General features: G+C 49.2%; 2 protein-coding genes across 5 annotated transcripts in view; both read left to right on the forward strand.

The window, feature by feature from the left end:
* The window catches only part of LOC146355874 (uncharacterized), a 79,808-nt gene extending 75,434 nt beyond the window's left edge, over positions 1-4,374 (forward strand). The window contains exons 1-4 of one of the 4 annotated variants that reach the window (XM_084831097.1): positions 346-732; positions 1,600-1,680; positions 3,538-3,744; positions 4,201-4,374. In XM_084831097.1, the coding sequence (XP_084687223.1) occupies positions 1,648-1,680; positions 3,538-3,744; positions 4,201-4,227 (267 nt within the window). In that variant the 5' untranslated portion in view covers positions 346-732; positions 1,600-1,647 and the 3' untranslated portion in view covers positions 4,228-4,374. Of the gene's footprint in view, positions 1-345; positions 733-1,599; positions 1,681-3,537; positions 3,745-4,200 lie in introns of those variants that run through there. The other 3 variants (XM_084831098.1, XR_014787224.1, XR_014787222.1) reach the window with 3 other exon arrangements.
* A 178-nt stretch (positions 4,375-4,552) lies between these two features.
* The window catches only part of LOC146355879 (uncharacterized), a 28,997-nt gene continuing 15,026 nt past the window's right edge, over positions 4,553-18,523 (forward strand). Inside the window, exons 1-8 of the mRNA XM_084829973.1 lie at positions 4,553-4,647; positions 6,338-6,450; positions 9,199-9,231; positions 9,564-9,677; positions 10,047-10,115; positions 11,264-12,659; positions 12,980-13,031; positions 17,784-17,865. Of these exons, the coding sequence (XP_084686099.1) occupies positions 4,553-4,647; positions 6,338-6,450; positions 9,199-9,231; positions 9,564-9,677; positions 10,047-10,115; positions 11,264-12,659; positions 12,980-13,031; positions 17,784-17,865 (1,954 nt within the window). The remainder of the gene's footprint in view (positions 4,648-6,337; positions 6,451-9,198; positions 9,232-9,563; positions 9,678-10,046; positions 10,116-11,263; positions 12,660-12,979; positions 13,032-17,783; positions 17,866-18,523) is intronic.

Raw genomic sequence — 18,523 nt, forward strand, 5'->3', positions numbered from 1 at the left:
GGAGTGGAGAGGGAGGGAAGGGAAAGCAGTCATTCTGTGGCTGCTGTTGTTCAATGATTGTCAGAATTATTGACAATTATTGACAAGTCCTTGCCGGTCTCCTGCAAATCGCCCAGAGATTTACCAGTAGATCCAGATCTACATTCTGTCCCCCACCCTCGGTGTGGATGATATAAACAGGGGCAGAGAGCCGCTAGAGGGCTCTGGCTGGTTTTTTTTTTTTCTCAGTCCAGAAGAGGAAAGAGTTTTGCGCGCTCCTTCTGTAATTGCCTGTCTGTGCAACCTCACCCAGAGAGAGGGTTGAGCTTCCTACAAATCAATGGTGCTGCATCCGGTGCTCCCAGCAGCAAGGGTGGGGGCTGGGCCGCTGCCGGCAGCTGGGTGGGAAGGCAGTGATCAGGCCGGGAGAGCTTCTTAATGCAGTGCAGTTGTTGCCAACATCAAAGCCATGCCTAGGAAAAGCTTGAGGCGGCTGGGAGTGTGCCTGGGAAGCAGAAGATCGGGAGGCCATGCGACAGCCAGGTGGGAATTTTAAAGATCTGATGCTGTCGCTGCGGCTGCTGCCACTCTCATCCATGAATTAACTTCAAGGAGCTGCCATTTACAAAAAGAAGACAGGCTTGGGCTCCAGCACCTATCTGGAATCCCCTCTCTTGGAGAGATGCGAGCTGTGTGGCACCTTAAAGACAAACCAATCTATGGTGGTGGTGTGAGCTTAAGCTGCCTTGGAAGGTTTGTGCCGCAATTCCGATGACTTGAGTAGAGATGAACTTTGCATGGGCTCAGAGGCCCTCCCATTGCCGTTTAATAGTTCACATATTGAAACTGAATAGTTCAAATATTGAACTATTGTTTAATAGTTCGCATAACCTGAAACCCGGCGCCAAAGATCTAATCTGAGATCAGAGTCAAGGCCTTACATGTGGTCTTGAAGTTAGGTAACTTTTAGACTCTGGATGTAAGGTTCTTACTCTCCCCTACCCCATCTTTAGATGGTACTGTGTTTTACTTCCCTTACTTCAAAGTGTGATAAGCCAGCCCTCCTGTGTTCTGGGGGCCTGCTCATTCTGCTGAGTGGGGCCTGAGACCTCTGCCCCAAAGTCCTGCCCTCACGACGCTACTGATCATCCGTTGTCACCCTGCTCCGTATGCGTCTGCTTTCACTCTGCTCAGAAAATGCACTGGCATTTCTGCCCTTTCTGAATTCACACCTCGCCAGCAGTCCCTTCTTCGCTGCAGTTGCATCGTCCACATGATTTCCCCCTGCCGGATACACCTCTGCCTGTGAAAAGGCAGCCAAGTGATCAGTCAAGAATCTTTAATCCAGGAGTGGGTAATTTGTGACTCTTGAGATTTTTGGCCTACAATTCTCATCAGCCCTCACCACTGAGTGTGCTTGCTATGGCTGATGGGAGTTGTAGGCTAAAATGTCTGAAGGGCCGCAAGTTGCCCCCACCCCTGCTTTAGTCAATTTACAGCTCTGCTATGAAGAATGAACAAGGCTGTTTTCAAACTGGACTAGCTAGATTAGGCTATTTAAAATTAGAGTGTGGTTTCAATGTTTCATACATTATGAAATTCTCTTCCCCCGGCCTTCAGCTACTCCAGGATCATCTGATTTGCTTGACAAGAGAGGGAGACGTCAAAATGGAGGAGCAAAAGAGAAGTGAAAACCTGCTAGTAGGTATCCTTGTCCTACTTCAGAAAAAAAGAAAGAGAATTTCTTCATGCCATGCATAATTAACATATGGAACTCACTGCCACAAGATGTGGTGATGGCCACTAGCTTAGATAGTTTTAAAAACAGCCCTTGGGTTATGTGAGGGTTGTTTAACCCTCGCATAAGCCACACACACACACATGGGTTCACAGGACATGAGCTAACGGTGACTGACCAAGAAAGAGATCTTGGGGTTGTGGTGGACAGCTCAATGAAGATGTCAGCCCAGTGTGCAGCTGCTGTAAAAAAAAGGCAAACTCCACGTTAGGCATAATTAGAAAAGGAACTGAGAATAAAACTGCCAAAATCATGCTGCTGTATGGTGCGACCACATTTGGAATACTGTGTACAGTTCTGGTCACCACACCTAAAAAAAGCATATTGTACTGCTGGAAAAAGTACAGAAAAGGCAACTAAAATGATCAAAGGGCTGGAGCATCTCCCCTGTGAGGGAAGGTTGCAACAGCTGGGATTGTTCAGCTTGGAAAAGAACCAAGTAAGGGGAGACATGCTAGAGGTGTACAAAATTGTGCAGGGTGGGGAGAATGTGGATAGGGAGACTTTTTTCTCCTCTCACACAATACTAGAACCCGGGATCATCCCATGAAGCTGATTGGTGGGAGATTCAGGACAGATAAAAGGAAGTTCTTCACAAAGCGCATAGTTAAACTGTGGAACTCACTACCACTAGATGTAGTGATGGCCACCAACTTCGATGGCTTTAAAAGGGGGCTGGACAAATTCCTGGAGGGGAAGTCTATCAGTGGCTACTAGTCTTGATGGCTCTGTGCTACCTCCAGTATCGGAGGCAGTGAGTCTCTGTACACCAGTTGCTGGGGAACCTGGGCGAGAGGGTGCTGTTGCACCCATGCCCTGCTTGTGGGTTCCTGGTCGACAGCTGGTTGGCCACTGTGTGAACAGAATGCTGGACTGGATGGACCCTTGGTCTGATCCGGCAGGGCTCTTCTGATGTTCTTCTGTTATGTTCTTACGACAAGCTACAGTGACTGCCCACCGCAGCTTGAATATTCAAAAGGGCAACCAGCATGTGCCGCAACCCACTGTGGTTTAAATAAGGCACACTGGGCTGTGACGACTGTGCGAATCTGGTCATTCTCTCGACCTAAACTAGCTCACGGAGCTGTGAGTATAAAATGTGGGGACACTGTATGTTGTCTGGGCCTGAGTTCTTTGGAAAGTGAGGGAGGAGATTTTTGTTGTTGTTCAGTCGTTCAGTCATGTCCGACTCTTCGTGACCCCATGGACCAGAGCACGCCAGGCCTTCCTGTCCTCCGCTCTCTCCCGGAGTGTGCTCAAGTTCATCTTCATTGCATCGGTGATGCTATCTAGCCATCTCATCCTCTGCCGTCCCCTTCTCCTTTTGCCTTCAGTCTTTCCCAGCATCAGGGTCTTTTCCAGCAGATACAAATTGGTTAAAGAAGTACAACTTCAAATAACAATCAGCATCCTGAGAATCTGAGCTTCTATTTGTCTTCAAAAACAAGAAAACACACTGTTAAGTCCTAACGGCTGTGACAAAGGGCTGGATGCTCCCGATCTCGTCTGATCTCGGAAGCCAAGCAGGGTCAGCCCTGGTTAGTACTTGGGTGGGATTCTGCCTGGGAATCAGGCTTCCTGCATGGAGCAGGGGGTTGGACTCGATGGTCTTGTAGGCCCCTTCCAGCCCTATGATTCTGTGACTGAAAGTACACAGGCAGTTCCCAGTCAAATCCCAAAAGCCTGGGGTGGGAGTAAGGATCATCTGATCTGTGCTGCTCCTACTTCCAAGCTCACCCCTTTGTGTTCTCTTCTGGCAGAGAGAAATAGAAGCAGAGAGGAAGAAGATTATCGTGGAGTGGAAGGAGATGCACGAGATTCTGGATGAACAGCAGCACTTCCTGCTGAACCGGTTACAAGACATGGAGGGCGACGTTGTCCGCAGAAAGGATGAGATCCTCAGACTTTCCAGGGAGACATCCCTGCTCAGGGTGCTGGGAAGGGAGAAGGCACCGCAGCCGTTGCTGGTAAGAAGACTGGGATGTTGGAAAATTAAAATTACGGAGTCACAGAGTTGGAGGGTATCTTGGGGGTCGTCTAGACCTTATCCAAGGCAGGATACAACTACAGCATCCCTGACAGATCGCTGCCCAGCCTCTGCTTAAATAGCTCCAGCAAGAGAGATTCCACCACCTCCCAAGGCAGCCTGGCTCCACTGGTGGGAGAGAATGTGGATAGGGAGACTTTTTTCTCCCTCTCACATAATACTAGAACCCTGTGTACAGCAATTGCTGGGGAGCATGGGCGGGAGAGTGCTGTTGCACTCATGCCATGCTTGTGGGCTTCCCTTGGGCAGCTGGTTGGCCACTGTGTGAACACAGTGCCAGACTAGATGGACCCAGCAGGGCTCGTCTTACGTTCTTCTGAGTCACCCAGCAGAGCAAGAATCTCATTCTGGGTTTGTCTGTCTTTCTTTCTTCTAGGGTTCCGATTGCACTGGGTGCCGGTGAGTTGTAGGTTCCGTTTCGGTGATTTGTGGGTTCCGTTTCTCTAGCCCTTCCTACTGCACTTGTCTGGGCTTGTGATCTTCTTTGACCAATAAACTGTGGGCATGGGTGAAGCGACTGGAAAGAGTGCCCACAATTAACTTTTTATCTTCTTATACCAATAATGCATCCTTACATCACCAAAACGGCACTGTCCACACCCAAGAAAAGAGGCAAATCAGCAGGCTTGGGGGAGTCCCAAGATTTGCAGAAGTACAAAAGATCTTTAGGGGAAAACTCCTAAGGATGGAGTGTTGGGGAGACAAAAACAGCCCAAGGTGGACGGAGCATGAATCTTGGCCATAGACTGCTGACTGTAGTAGGCGTGAGGAACAGAAAATTGCAGGGGAGGCAAGATGGAATAGAGCAGAGCTGGCGTCAAGGGTAGGCCTGGTTGGGCTCTTGCCAAGAGCCCACACCCCAGCAGGGGCCCCCTGACAAGAGCCAGCTGGACTTGTTCCTCCACCATGGCAACCTGTTTGTTCTCCTTCCTCTCGCTCTGGCCCAGACAATGGTGGTGGTGAGGAGGAGGGACAGTAGACACCATGGCCTGCTTGCTCCTTGCCCATCAAGCAAGTAAGTATGGGCCACTGAGGTTGTCTTGCCCAAGGGCCGTCAAAAACCTGGAGCAGTCATGGAATGGAGTCTCATAGAATCATAGAATAGTAGGGCTGGAAGGGGCCTACAAGGCCATCGAGTCCAACCCCCTGCTCAGTGCAGGAATCCAAGTCAGAGCATCCCCGACAGATGGCTGTCCAGCCTCATCTTGAACGCCTCCAGCGTGGGAGAGCCCACCACCTCTCTAGGTCATTGGTTCCATTGTCGTATTGCTCTAACAGTCAGGACGTTTTTTTCCTGATGTTCAGCCGGAATCTGGCTTCCTGTAACTTGAGCCCATTATTCCGCGTCCTGCACTCTGGGATGATCGAGATCCTGAAAGAAGTCCTGGCCGGCTGGCTGGGACACTGAACAGGAGCACTCCACACTGCGAGAAGAAACAAAGGGAGAAGGCACAATATGCAACAGAGAAATGAAAGAGGAACGGAGTTTATTGAAGCCCATCATGTTTTAGAACTATGAGCTTGGATTTTAAAAATGAGAAGTTGGATCCAGGGTTTGCCTTCTGCTTTACGCATGGAAGGGCTTTACGCATGGAAGGACCCTCTGCTCGATTTGGGGGGGTACCCCTTTCCCCCCGCACCACAGCTCACCCCAATCAGCAGGGTCTCCTGACTCTCTGTGTAGCATCTTCGGGGGGTGGAGTGGCTGCCTTGGGAAGCAGGGGCGGGGAAGTCCACTTCCACCAGCACGGCTGATTCAGCTTCAGTCTGGAACCAACCTAGGATCTCCTCCTTCAGGTTTTAGATTGCTACCGAAATGCGTTGGGCTTCAGTACCCTCAGGCACTCCACACTGCAGTGTTGTGTTGCAGGCCCCACTTGTGTCCTTATTTAGGGCGCAATCCTATGCAGAGGCTTATGGCCATCCAATGCAAAGTGTGAGGAGCGGCAGAGGCGATCTCCATCTCCGTGCTCCTTCCACTCTGCATTTCAGCTAGACGGGCTTAAGCTGGGCTCCCCAATGCCCTCCCCGCCCACCAGCATGCCCCCTTTCCCTCCTCTCCAAGGTTGCCTTTGTGACCTTGAAGAGACAGCCTCCATGGTTCTCTCCACGCAGGCTGCGAGGGGGTGGGGGTAGGGAGCTCGGACTCCTGGCTCCGAGGTTGGAGCAGTGTTTCCACCCTTGAACCCAGGAATCCAAACTATCCTAGGACTATATCCTATGTCTCTGTCTAGGGGTCATAGGGTTGCTCTCCCCGTCTATCAAACAGCCATTAGTTGTGATAATAGCTAAGCAGAGCCTCCATGTTCCGAGGCAGTCTACCTCTCAATACCAGGTGTTGGGCTACCAAGAGGGGAGGGATGCTGATGTCCTATCCAGCTGGTGGGCTTCCCAGAAGCATCTGTCTGCTGTAGGAAATAGGATGCTAGGCTAGATGGGGCCTTTGGGTGTGATCTAGCAGGGCTGTTCGTTTGTTCTTAACCTCTCTGCCTTGTTGTTGTTGCTGCTTGCAGAGATGATATCTTCTTACTGACTCTGCAGCCAGATTTGGTGGAGCTGGAGCAGAAACTGAGCGATTTCTCACACAAAAGGGCCAGTTTGCAGGAGGTGCTGCTGGGGTTCAAAGGTGAAGGAGGATCTGACTATTTATTGCAGGGATGTTGGAGGGATCTGTCCAGGGTGGGGGAGCTTGCTGAGCTTTCATGCCCCCCGCCCCGGACTTCGGCTTACTTTCCTGTGATCTGCATTGAGTCGGGCCACTTCGCAGATTTTGGGCTTTTTATAAAAATGCGTCTAAATAGCAACTTGGACACATAGCAGTGGCAATTTGTATAATTTGCGTGAGATGTGGCCATAATTTGCGCAAATTACAGTCGCAAGTTGCACAAATTATGCAAATTGCAGCTGTAATTTGCACAAATTGCTATTTGCATAATTAAAAAAAAAAACAACACCACAAAAGTTCCCAGATTTGTGGGGGGGAAACCATGGCTCAGCTCACAAATGCAAGCTGAGTAGGGGTGCCAAAGAAATCTGGAGAGCCCCGAAAGGGCTGGATTTCATAGAATCATAGAATAGTAGGGTTGGACGGGGCCTATAAGATCATCAAGTCCACTTCCCAGCGACGGACATCCCTAATTTATTGCCTACGTACTGGTGACCATTCCCATCCCCCAAATATGCCAGGGGCAGCCCAGTCCAGCAGTCCAATTGCATCCTGGGCAGGGCCTTGCCCTGAAGCCCCCCACCCACCCCTTCTGGGATGCACCAATTGTGTCCCAGTTGAGGCAGGAGCAGTGCAGGAGGAGACTTGCCCAGACCTCATGTTTTCTTGGATCTCTGAGAAGAAAGACTATGCAGATGTGATGTTTTAAAAGTATTTATTTAAAGCATTCTTACCCCACTCTTTAGCCGGAACGGCTCTCAGAGTGGCTTACACACATCAGCGTTAAGACAGCCCCTGCTCTCAGGCTTACAATCTGAAAGACACAGCACACAAGGAAAAGGAGAGGTGGAGGGAAGAGGGTGAAAACAACACAAGTTCTCAGCTACAGTTCTTATATTGACCAGCTGGGATGGAAATAGTTTGGGTAGCCTGATGAAATGGCTGCCGCTAGGTGACAGTTGGAAGAGAGCCAGAGGCGGCGAGGCGGCTAATTAGGGATGTAGAAGATTGAGGGAGACCTGTATTAAAAACCAACAGTCTGTAGATACCCACGTACACACACATACCTACACCCATGGTATTTGAAAAAGACACAGGTAAAATTAAGCTATGGACAGACGTTTTTTAAAAAGGACATTAAGGGCACAATCCTATGCATATTTAGGCAGAGAGAAGGCCTACAACTCCCAGCATTAATGCTGGGAGTTGTAGATCTTTACGCTGTCTAAACATGCATAGGATCGCACCCTAAGTGAATCCTGTGATAACTGATTTCACAAAATTTCAGCATTGTTGCTCAGCAATCCATTCCTCCTCCTGGTCTTTTTGATAGAGGGGAGGCAAGAGGAAGGCAAATTATGTCTTAAGTACCAGGCTTATTGGTGGGGAACAAGACACAGCAGGATGGGGCCGGCCCTACCATTAGGCAGAGTGAGGCGGCTGCCTCAGGCGGTGGATGCTGGGGAGAAGGGTGGCAGCCCACCCACCATTCTCCCTGCTAGCCTGCCATGTGGCCCCTAAAGGGTGGCTATGTGGCCTACTTTACAAAGGACAGTCCTCTATTTCAAGGGCTGTTGTAGGATAGTCCTCTGTTTAAAGGCGTTCTCTATTTGAAGGCGCCCTCTGTTTGAAAGTCTGTTCAGTCCCGTCCAATTGTGGTTTAAAGCTAAGGAACCACAAGACAGGAGAGCAGCAGAGACCTTGAAATTGCCCCTCCACACTTAGCGTCTGGACAAACAGACTGAGCAGGCACACAGGACATCTGGCCAGTCTTCTCCACTCTGGGGAGATGTACTGTGTTTCTATTTAAATTACAGCCATTGCTCCCAAATTTGTATATACGCAATACAACACATAAATTAGCACATGCAGACTTCATGGAAATCCTTGCCCTCTTTTTCTGGTGATGGCTTTTCCCCTTTTGGCAATGCGTGAAAGACCACCTTAGTCCCCTAAACTGGCCTGCTACCTTCTGGTTCAGTGGAGGATGCTGTCGTCTTGCCAGGGTTGAACTAAGATTCAATTGCCAGTCCATTCAGTTTCTATGACCCTGAGGTTGTTCACACAACACACTAACCCACACCCAGTGGTTGAGTGTGGGTTGTTCTTGAACCATGGGCTGTTTAATGAACTGTGGGTTAGTGTGTTGTCTGAACCTGTGACATTTTCCGCAGGGTGGCTTGTTAACCATGCAGGGTAGCTTGTTAACCACCCTGAACAACCCAATAACAAACCATGGGTTCTCAAGGTAGCTTCTTCAAGAAAAATAAGCCACACTGCATGGTTAACAAGCCGCCCTGCAGAAAATGTCCTGGGTTCAGACAACAAATAACCCACAGTTCAACAACAACCCACATTCAGCACATTCAACCACTGAGTGTGGGTTAGCAGCGTGTTGTGTGAACCCAGTCCCTGTTTGCATGATCACTGCAGCCCACTGTAGCTTATGTGGAAGGGTGCGGGGTGCTGTCCTCTTTTGCTTCAGGCAGCAAAATCTCTTGGGCCTGCCTTGAACCTTGCGAGATTCCCCCCACCTGTCATGCGAAGCAGTACAGAAACAAATTTATCACTTCACCTGCTGTTGGTGTGTGAACAAGGCCTTCTTTTCTCTCACTGCACATCGCAGACAGTAAAGAATATGGAGAGAGGGAGAAAACCACAACAATTTCCGCAGGGCCTAGATTTTCATTTTGCTCTTTCCTTCCTCAGAGACTCTGCAGTTGGAGATGAAGAGCAATGGAGGTACACGCCCCTCTTTCCTCTGCCCCTAATTTTGCCTTTTAAAAACTGTTTAATAGCAAGATGCCCATCACTACGTGTGTGGAGAGTAGACTTGAACTGTAAAGAATCCTGGACGTGCCCTCTCCAATTGCACCCAACCCTCCCTGTGGCATCCCTGTCAATGGAGCCCAAGTTTTGCCCTCGCTACAGTCTTGTCTGCAAGGACAGCATGCTCCTGGGCAGAATCAGAATCAGAACTACTCTGGGATTCTATGGGCTCAGTGTCCACCCTGACAGACTGCTAGGTGGTGAACAGTGTGAAGCAATCAACACCCTGGCTTGCCTTCTTTCAGCAGACGGTTCCAAGGAGCCTGCTGTGTCACCTTCTGGGGCGCAGGGTGAGAAGCCCTGGATCCTAAATCTACAGACTTGCAAGGGAAGAAAAGAGGGCAGAGGGGACTACAGAGGTGAGGGAGCCTGTTTAAATTGACAAATCAGGGGAACACAGCATAGGAACGTCGGAAGCTGCCTTCTACTGAGTCAGACCATGGGTCCACCTAGCCCAGTACTGTCAACACAGACTGGCAGCAATAGGTCTCCAGGGATCCCAGCAGGAATATTTCCAGCCCTACCTGGAGATGTCAGGGATCGAACCTGGGACCTTTTGTGTGGAAAGCAGGGGCTCTACCACTGACCTACAGTTCTGCCTCGCTTGGGTCAGACCAAAGTTTCTCCCAGTCCTGCATTCTGTCCTCATCACCAGCTGGCCAGACGCCTCTGGAGAGCCCACAAGGGGGTGCGAGGGCCACGGCCTCTCCCTGTTATTTGTTCCCTAGCACCTGTTATCTGGAGCTATACTGCCTTTGAACATGGAGGCTCTGTTAGCTATCAGATGGCTAACAGTTGTTGGTAGCCCTGTTCTCCAGGAACTGGTTTACCCCCGCCTTCCCCAACCTCGTGCCCTCCGGATGTGTTGGACTGCAACTCCCATCATTCACAGCTAGCGTGACCATGGGAGTTGCAATCCAACACACCTAGAGTATACTAGGTTTTGGAAGGCCAAGTTAAACTCTGGAATTCACTTCCACAAGATGTACTAATGCCACTAATTTGGATTATTTTAAAAGGGGATTGGACACCTTCATAGAGGAGAAGGCTGTCAATGGCTACTAGTACTGATGGCTATATACTACCTCCAGTATCAGAGGCAGTGTGCCTGTGTATACCAGTTGCTGGGGAACACGAGCAGGAGGATGTTAGTGCACATATCGTATTTGTGGGCTTCCCACAGGCAGCTGGTTGGCCATGGTGTGAACAGAATGTCGGACTAGATGGAACCCCCGGGAGTTGCAGGATGTTTTTCTGTCTAAACATGCATGGGATTGTGCCTAAAATTGGGGGGGGGGGGCTGGTGGCTCCAATTGGGCTTTGGATCTGCTTTGGCTTTCAGTCAGAACCAGCCAGAACTCTAAAAGAGCTATCCAAGGTGCTGGACCTAATCCCTGAAATGGGTCCAGCACCTTGGATAGCTCCCTTAGAGTTCTGACTGAAACCCAGAGCGGATTCACACCCTCACTGACATCAGAACCACCAGCCTCCACTGCCCCAAATACCATAACTGTTAGAAAAAATAGCTATTTAGAGCAACACAAGATATTAAAAAAAATTGTTCACATCATATATTCAATTTAGCCCCACAGATATCTTATCATATATATATATATATATATATATGCTTTATTCTCAGTACATACTAAAAAAAATACCTATTATAAACTCCTACGATAAAAAATACTGATATCAACCATTTTGCTTCTTGCATAACTCAGAATCAAAATCACACAGTTGGAAGGGGCCTTGAAGATCATGTAGACCAACCCCCTGCTCAGTGGAGGCTCTGCAGTGCAAGATGCTACTACAGCATCCCTGACAGGTGGCCATCTGGTCCTTGCTTAAATATCTCCTGCGAAAGAAATCCCACCATCTCCCGAGGCCGTCTGTCCCATTGCTGAACATCTCTCACTGTTTTGAAGTTTCTCCTAATGTTTATCAGTAAAAGAATATTCCCTCTTGCTCCTGACAGGAGACAGGCAGGTGAACAAGATGCTGGATGAGAAACCTCTGATAGATCATTCCAAGCAAAAGGAACCACATGAGAAGCCGATGGAAGGAGCCACAGACAAAGTTTCCCCTCGTCAAGAATCAGAAGAAGCTTCTGAGCGTCAACACGGATCAGATAGGGAGAAGAGAAACTGTCCAAGCAAAAGGGAAGTGGATAAATCCATTCCCCGGGAAGGAGGTGACAAGGACCTTGTCAGGAGCAAAGTTCAGCCGAACCCTCCAGAAAACAAGAAGCAGAAGATGTGTGCGGAGTGTGGGAAAAGCTTCAGTCAGAGCTCATGCCTTATTAGGCACCAGAGGATCCATACAGGCGAAAAGCCGTACAAGTGCTTGGACTGCGGGAAGAGTTTCTGCCAGAGATCTGGCCTCATTGTCCATCAGAGAACCCACACGGGCGAGAGGCCATACAAATGCTCGCACTGTGAGAAGAGTTTCAGCTTGAACTCCAACCTCATCGCGCACGAGAGGACCCACACAGGGGAGAAGCCCTTCAAATGCTCACACTGCGGGAAAGGCTTCAGTCAGAGGTCGGGTCTGATTGCTCACGAAGGGACACACCGGGAAGAGAAGCCGTACAAGTGCTCCGAGTGTGGGAAAAGCTTCTGTCGGAGCTCAGATCTCATCGTCCATGTGACGACCCACACAGGGGAGAAGCCATACAAGTGCTCCCACTGCAGGAAGAGTTTCAGCCGGAGACCGGACCTTGTTGTCCACGAGAGGACTCACACGGGAGAGAAACCATACCAGTGCCCCGACTGCGGGAAGAGCTTCAGCCAGAGGTCAGGTCTCATAGCGCACGAATGGACCCACGCGGAGGAGAAGCCCTACAAATGCACAGTTTGCGATAAGAGCTTCAACCATGGCTCACACCTTGCCGTGCATGAGACAACCCACATCGAAGAGAAACCCTTCAAGTGCCTGGACTGCGGGAAAAGCTTTGGCCGGAAACCAGACCTGATGGCGCACCAACGGAACCACACGGGAGAGAAGCCATACGAGTGCGCGGATTGTGGGAAATGCTTCAGCCAGAGGCCGAGTCTGAGCGCCCATGAAAGGACCCACCTGGTGGAGAAGCTCTACCCCTGCTTGGAATGCGGGAAGAGCTTCCGGAACAGTTCCAACCTGAAGTCCCACAAGAGGACCCATATCGGGGACAAGCCCTACAAGTGCTCCGTGTGCGAGAAAAGTTTCAAGTGGAGCTCCAACCTCATCGCCCACGAAAGGACCCACACCGGAGAGAAGCCGTACCGGTGCTTGGACTGTGGGAAGAGCTTCAAGTGGAGCTCGGATCTTAGCAGACATCAGAAAATCCACTCGGGGGAGAGCTTGTGAACAGCTTGAGGATGAGGAAAGCTCCTTTTTAACGGCGCTTTCATGCTGCGTTCTCTTTGTCTCCGAGTTTTGGTTTGGGTTGTTAACTTGTGCACATGAGGAAGTGGCCCTTACAAATCAGTGCTATGGCGTCTTCTCCTTCTATCCTAAATTCCCTTCCTTCTCAGACACCTCCCTCTGGCCTTCTCGGCTTCCTCTGGGCCATTCTCTCTTTCTTGGCCTGGTGCGTTCAGAGCCCTAGCCCACTCCTGTCCTAGGCCCTGCTTCTTCGCCCCGCTTCTTTCTTAAGCTGTGCCATTTCCCCTCTCCTTTCAAGGACCAAAGCAGTCAGTGGCTCCTACAACTACTACTGCCTGACTCACCCCTCTGTGACACCAGAGCAGCTTAGGGCTCCTTCACACAGAGCTTTTTTCCTGCTATTGGGATTGCTCACTCACAGACGTTTTCATGACGTCATTAACCTCCAGGGCACAGCCAGAGGTATTTCCTGGTTATTTCACTCCAAAAACATCCGGAACTAATGAACCATTTTTTAAAGTTGGAATGTAACGTGATTGAAACAGCCACTAGATGGCACTGTTTCATTGCAGTCTATGGAAGCTTAACAGTTAAAAGCTTCCCCTCTCAGCAATCCCGTGGTCGCTGTCTGGGAGCCCACGATAAACGCAGAAAGGCTCCAGAACGGGAGGACTGCAGGGGTTTTCTTTAGTGTAAAGGCAGCCTTAGACAATCGCCAGACAAAATCCCTTAGGGCAGGGTGAGGAACCTCAGGGCCTGGGGCCAAATCTGTCCCTGCAGGGATCCCAATTTGGCCCTCCGGGGCTCCCCAGATGGCCACACCCCCTTCCCCTAACTGCTGATTGTTTGGTGATTTTACAGCTTTTGTGCAATCCCCCACCCCCATTCTAAAAGGTTGAAATGCTTCCTCTAAAGCTGAGCTGCTGGCAGTAAGAGCCTTAAGCTACAATAGGTTGGGTGTTGTTGTTTTTTTTGCATTTTTGGCCCCACCCCCTTTGCCTTCAGCCTCACTCACCACTGGAATGCAACAACCCTGGGAGCTGCTCCATATTTGAAGCAGCTCCCCACCCCCGCCATAGCGCCTTATAATACCAAGCATTCCTCCGTCCCCGGCCATCCTGCCTGCCCTGCTCCTCTGGAGGATCTGAGCAGCTCTGGCCGTGGCACCTAGAGCTCCTCCTGCCTGAACCACCCCTCTGTGACATCAGAGCAGCTCATCCAATCGCTGCTAAAGACCACCATACAAAATCCATTAATACACTGCAATAGAAAGGATTCAACGGATTACTCTGTTTCTCTGAATATTTATTGTCCTACATCTGTACATTACGGGTAAGGCAGGGATGCATTGCATGCTGAAAAGATTAAAAGACCAATTCAATTTTGATGCTATGTGTAATGATCACTAGACTCCTCAGGAAGATCATCAGGTCTCCCTACAAGAAAATTGTTTGAATGTAATTCCACTGTACCTGACAGATTCTCTCCCTGGTTGTGGTACTTCCTCATGCCCCAGCCAGGAGGGTTTGCTCTTTTTTCTTATATAGCTCATTAGGACCATCGGATAGAAGTATCACATGCAGTCAGGGCTGTGAATATAAAGCTGTAGCACTGCATATGTGTACAGTTTGGTATTGAGTGCAGTATTGTTTAAAACGCACATGTACACATACTCAAGTTTCTAGTCCTTAAGGCTGAGAAACCAGACGTGAAAGTATCAGCGCAATGACGGATGAAATTTCAGAAGCCAAAGAGTCTGAGGAGGCTTTGCCATGGATATGAGGCAGGGCTGCTTTGCCCTTGTAGTGACAAAAAAACCAACTATCAGTTATGCAGTTTGTGTATCATTAACAGTAAATGATGCATCGTGTGCATCCCAAACTGATGCATGCTTACTCGGAAGTAAGCTCTGCCAAAATCAGCAGGATTTACTCCCAGGTAAGTGTATGTAGCTTTGCAGCCCTAGATACAGAATCCAGCTTTTTTTGCTGGAGAACATTTGTACTGAGGGCATTTCTACATGAGGCTTTTATCATGCTCCTTTACTGGGGCTTCTGCTTCCGGATGCTTTGCAGGATTCAGCTCGGCTCCTTTACACATGCTTTTTTCTAAGGGTTCATTCCCTGCCTTTCTAAATGTTCCATTATACAGCCACTAGATGGCACGGTGGCATAGTGGAATTGTGCAATTACAAGGAGAGTTTAATGGTGGTATTCAGGCTATACCAAACAGGATATACTAGAAAAATACCTCAATAATGGTCGTAAAAGCACAGGAGAGGCCCTGGAGGATGACGACGTCATATAAAGAACCCGCAAACTACCCTGATTAAGCAATCACAAGCATACAATAAAAGCCTCTTGCAGAAAGGCTCTAAGTGCACTGGCTATTATCTGGGCAGCCCAATCTCTTGCTTCCATTGTACACCACTCACTGCTTGCATCCTCCACCAGTTCGACCCTTTAGGGACAACCCCTAAGAACAGGAATGTAGGGAGGACTCATTGGCTTCATGCCCTGCTTGTGGGCTTCCTGGAAACATTGGGCTGGCCACTGTGGGAAACAGGCTGCTGGATTTAAGGAGGCCTGGTTCAGCAGGGCTCTTCTTAAGTTCTTATGCAGCCTAGCTGATGACGTTCCTATCGCTTATGAATTTGTCTAAGCCAGGGATGTGGAACCTCAGGTCTAGAGGCCCAATCCAACCCTCTGGGGTTCCCCAGATGGCCAAGGTTGAAATGGCTTTTCCAAAGGGAGAGTTACAGGCAGTCAGCTTTAAGCTAAAATATGCTAGGGTTTTGACCTTGCCCCCTTTGCCTTTGGCCCCTGCGCACCACTGGAATGCATTCCACCCCCCCAAGTCTCTCTGAAATGGAATTCGGCAATCGGCCTGAGTGACATTCTGCACACTGGTCTATGCCATTTCTTAATATGCTACAGGAAAATACTCCTGTCCACTGTCGTTTTATTAACACTGCTACCTCTTCAAGCAGCAGAGAGTTCCAAAAGGCCAATTGTGAGGACGGGGGAGGATTGTAATGACACTAGATTTAATTAAATCTGCTTTGTGTTATTTTCACTGAGTGAACTCTATGGTGGGTTTGGCTACAGTCCCCTGAACCAATGGTCTCAAACAAACCTGCTTTGCCCTCCATTATGGCCCACTTTCCAATCATCCTGTTGTCCCCAGAAATGGAGGACCCCTGGCACCACACAGCACCTGTGGCATCACACATTTCTCTCTTCCTACTCCACACACACACGCAGGTCGGATTATTTGAGAACAGCATGGACAGACCAGGACATTCTGATTGTCCAAAATCCATTTTTGGGATACCCAAAATATCCTTTCTCTCAGGACATCCTATTCCTTTAGATGTGGAATAGTTGTCTCAAAACGCTGCCCTATAAAGGAAGGTACAAAGAGCACAGAAAAGTCGAAGAAGGCAACCCAGTGTTCAGAAATGCACAATTCCCTCTGCAACTTTTACTGCTAGTGGTGCTATCAGGGCAGAACCCCCGCCCAGCAGAGTGAACTACATGCCGGGATGGCTGGCCACACGAATTACCATCTAACGTTGGAGCGGGTGGCACAAGACAATTAAGTCCAGCTTCTAAAATTACCTAATTGCACTACTCTTTACAGCATGGCCTGAAGCAGGTTTATTCAGGAGTCCCACTTTTTCAGTGCGGCGTACTCCCAAGTAACTGTACATAGGATTGTAGCTTTTAAAGGTGCAGAATTCCTGTCTTGTGCAAGCAGCACACACGCAGACGTGCACACAGACACAAACACAAAGGCACACGTATACTTCCCTTCTCAGTGTGTGTGAATGGGGAGGTTTAAACTTCCCTTCCCGGGGCACTATGGTCTCATTAAACCTCTCCCCTCCTGCAGCTGACTGATGCTGGGAACAGTAGTTGTTTGAAAGTTTTATTCTTTTTGTATCATTCTTGTTTCTTACTGTTTTACGGTCTGATGGTTTTCAGTTGTTGTGCACTGCCTTGATGGCTTTTGGGCAAAACAAGGTGAAAATAAATAAATGAATAAACAAATAAATAAATGAATGAATAAATAAATAAATAAATAAATTCCCAGTGCCAATCACCTGGGTATGGAGAGGTGGGGGACACACAATTTAAATGGGCCGGAAAGCCTGTCAGGATGACTCTCTCTTCATCCTTCCCCTTTAAATTGTATTCCACAGAGCTTGCCAAACCGCTGAGCTGCAGGCTTACAAGTGATGGTGGAAGAGGGGGAAGGTCCGCAGCGGCAGCTTGGGTGGCCACAGCAGGCTGCAAGGGCCCATGCCTGTTTGTGGTTTAAGGTGGTGGTGGGGAAATGTCTGGGGCTGCTTTGCCTCCCCAGACCTGGGGCATACCCCTACCCCACACTACGCTGCCAAATATAGTCACTGAAATATGGTGGTGGCAGCAAAATCGCCTCTTTTTTTTGCTGTCCTGGCAACAAATTCAGCAGCAGCCAGGCGTTAGGGGCCACAAAAAGGCCCAGGGGCCGTGTGTTGCCTAACCCTGGTTTAAGAATAGACTTTTTTCTGTCAGAGTTGTGCCTCAACAGGCAGAAATGTAACGGGCTACATTTTGCCTGCCCTGTGATAAGAGGAGCTTCACCTGATGAATATCTGCCTGTTGTGCCACTGCTAAAGCACACAGCTTCTGTCCGTTACCAACAAAAACGGGTGTGTGGCAACTAGGTTTGCCGACTGACCAGCAATAAAACATTCAGACCTGCTGTTTGGTGTCTTTCAGAAATCAACAACTGGAGCCTTTTGAGGCAGTGTGGATAAAAATTACCATTACCACTGGCTTATCTGGTGCTGCTGTTAAAAGCAGAGCTGCAGGGGGAAACTGAAAAGTTGGCAACTTTGTTTAAAGGTATATGCAGGAACAGTCCCAAGCACAAATAGTAGGCAATGGAGGCTGGTGAGTCCAATTTCGGTGGGGCTGTGAAACCATTCTGGGTTTCAGTCAGTACCAGCCAGAACTCTAAAGGAGCTATCCAAGGTTCTGAACCTATTTTGAGGATAGAGCTCAGCACTTCTGATAGCTCCTTTAGAGTTCTGGCTGGTTCTGGCTGAAACCCAGGATGGACGTATTGCCCCGCCGAAATCGGAACCACCAGCCTCCACCAAGGGTAGGAAAGGCGTCCGAGGCCGGCGTGTAAGGGGTGAGCTCGATAGAGTTCGGCGAGCGTGCTGTCTAGACCGACCCGGCCCTTTACGAAGATGGTGAAGCCACTTCCTGTCCCCACCTTGCCCTTTCCTGGGGGAAATTGGGTGTTTCCGTGCTAAGCCTGCAGGGAGAGGTGAGTTAAAAGGGAACTTCAGAGGGAAGCGCGATTTGCAGAAGGGGTGGGGAAAACTGTAAAACTGCAAGGGTTACAGGTTATCAGTGGTTGCCAAAGAAAGGGAAGACCCTGAAACAGGATTGTCACTTTGAAAAAGCTACCAAAGAATGGAGCGGGTGGTTGGATCATATAGTGGAAATGAGCTCGCTGACCACCCAGTTCTGAAGTAGGTTTCAGCGTAGTTTTGCTACTTTTTTTTTTTTAGCTGAAGAGGCTCTGTGTTCTTTTAACTGCTGCATGGCACAGGCACAAATCCAATAGGTGCAGACTGCCTCATTGCTGCCTCTCCATGCTGGGATGGCTAAACCTGTCGAATTTCTGCCTGCCTGTGTAAACGTTAAATGCAAAGAGCTTCTCTCCCTTTTTTAAAAAGTTGGTAATCACTAAACCATTCAGGTATGACCGAAATCATATCCCTTATGAATATACAGTGGAGGTGAGGAATGGATTTAAGAGATTAGACCTGATAGATAGAGAG

This window comes from Heloderma suspectum, chromosome 2, assembly GCF_057233095.1.
Source record: "Heloderma suspectum isolate Gila_16-S chromosome 2, 16-S_ref, whole genome shotgun sequence".
NCBI classification, from domain to species: Eukaryota; Metazoa; Chordata; class Lepidosauria; order Squamata; family Helodermatidae; genus Heloderma; species Heloderma suspectum.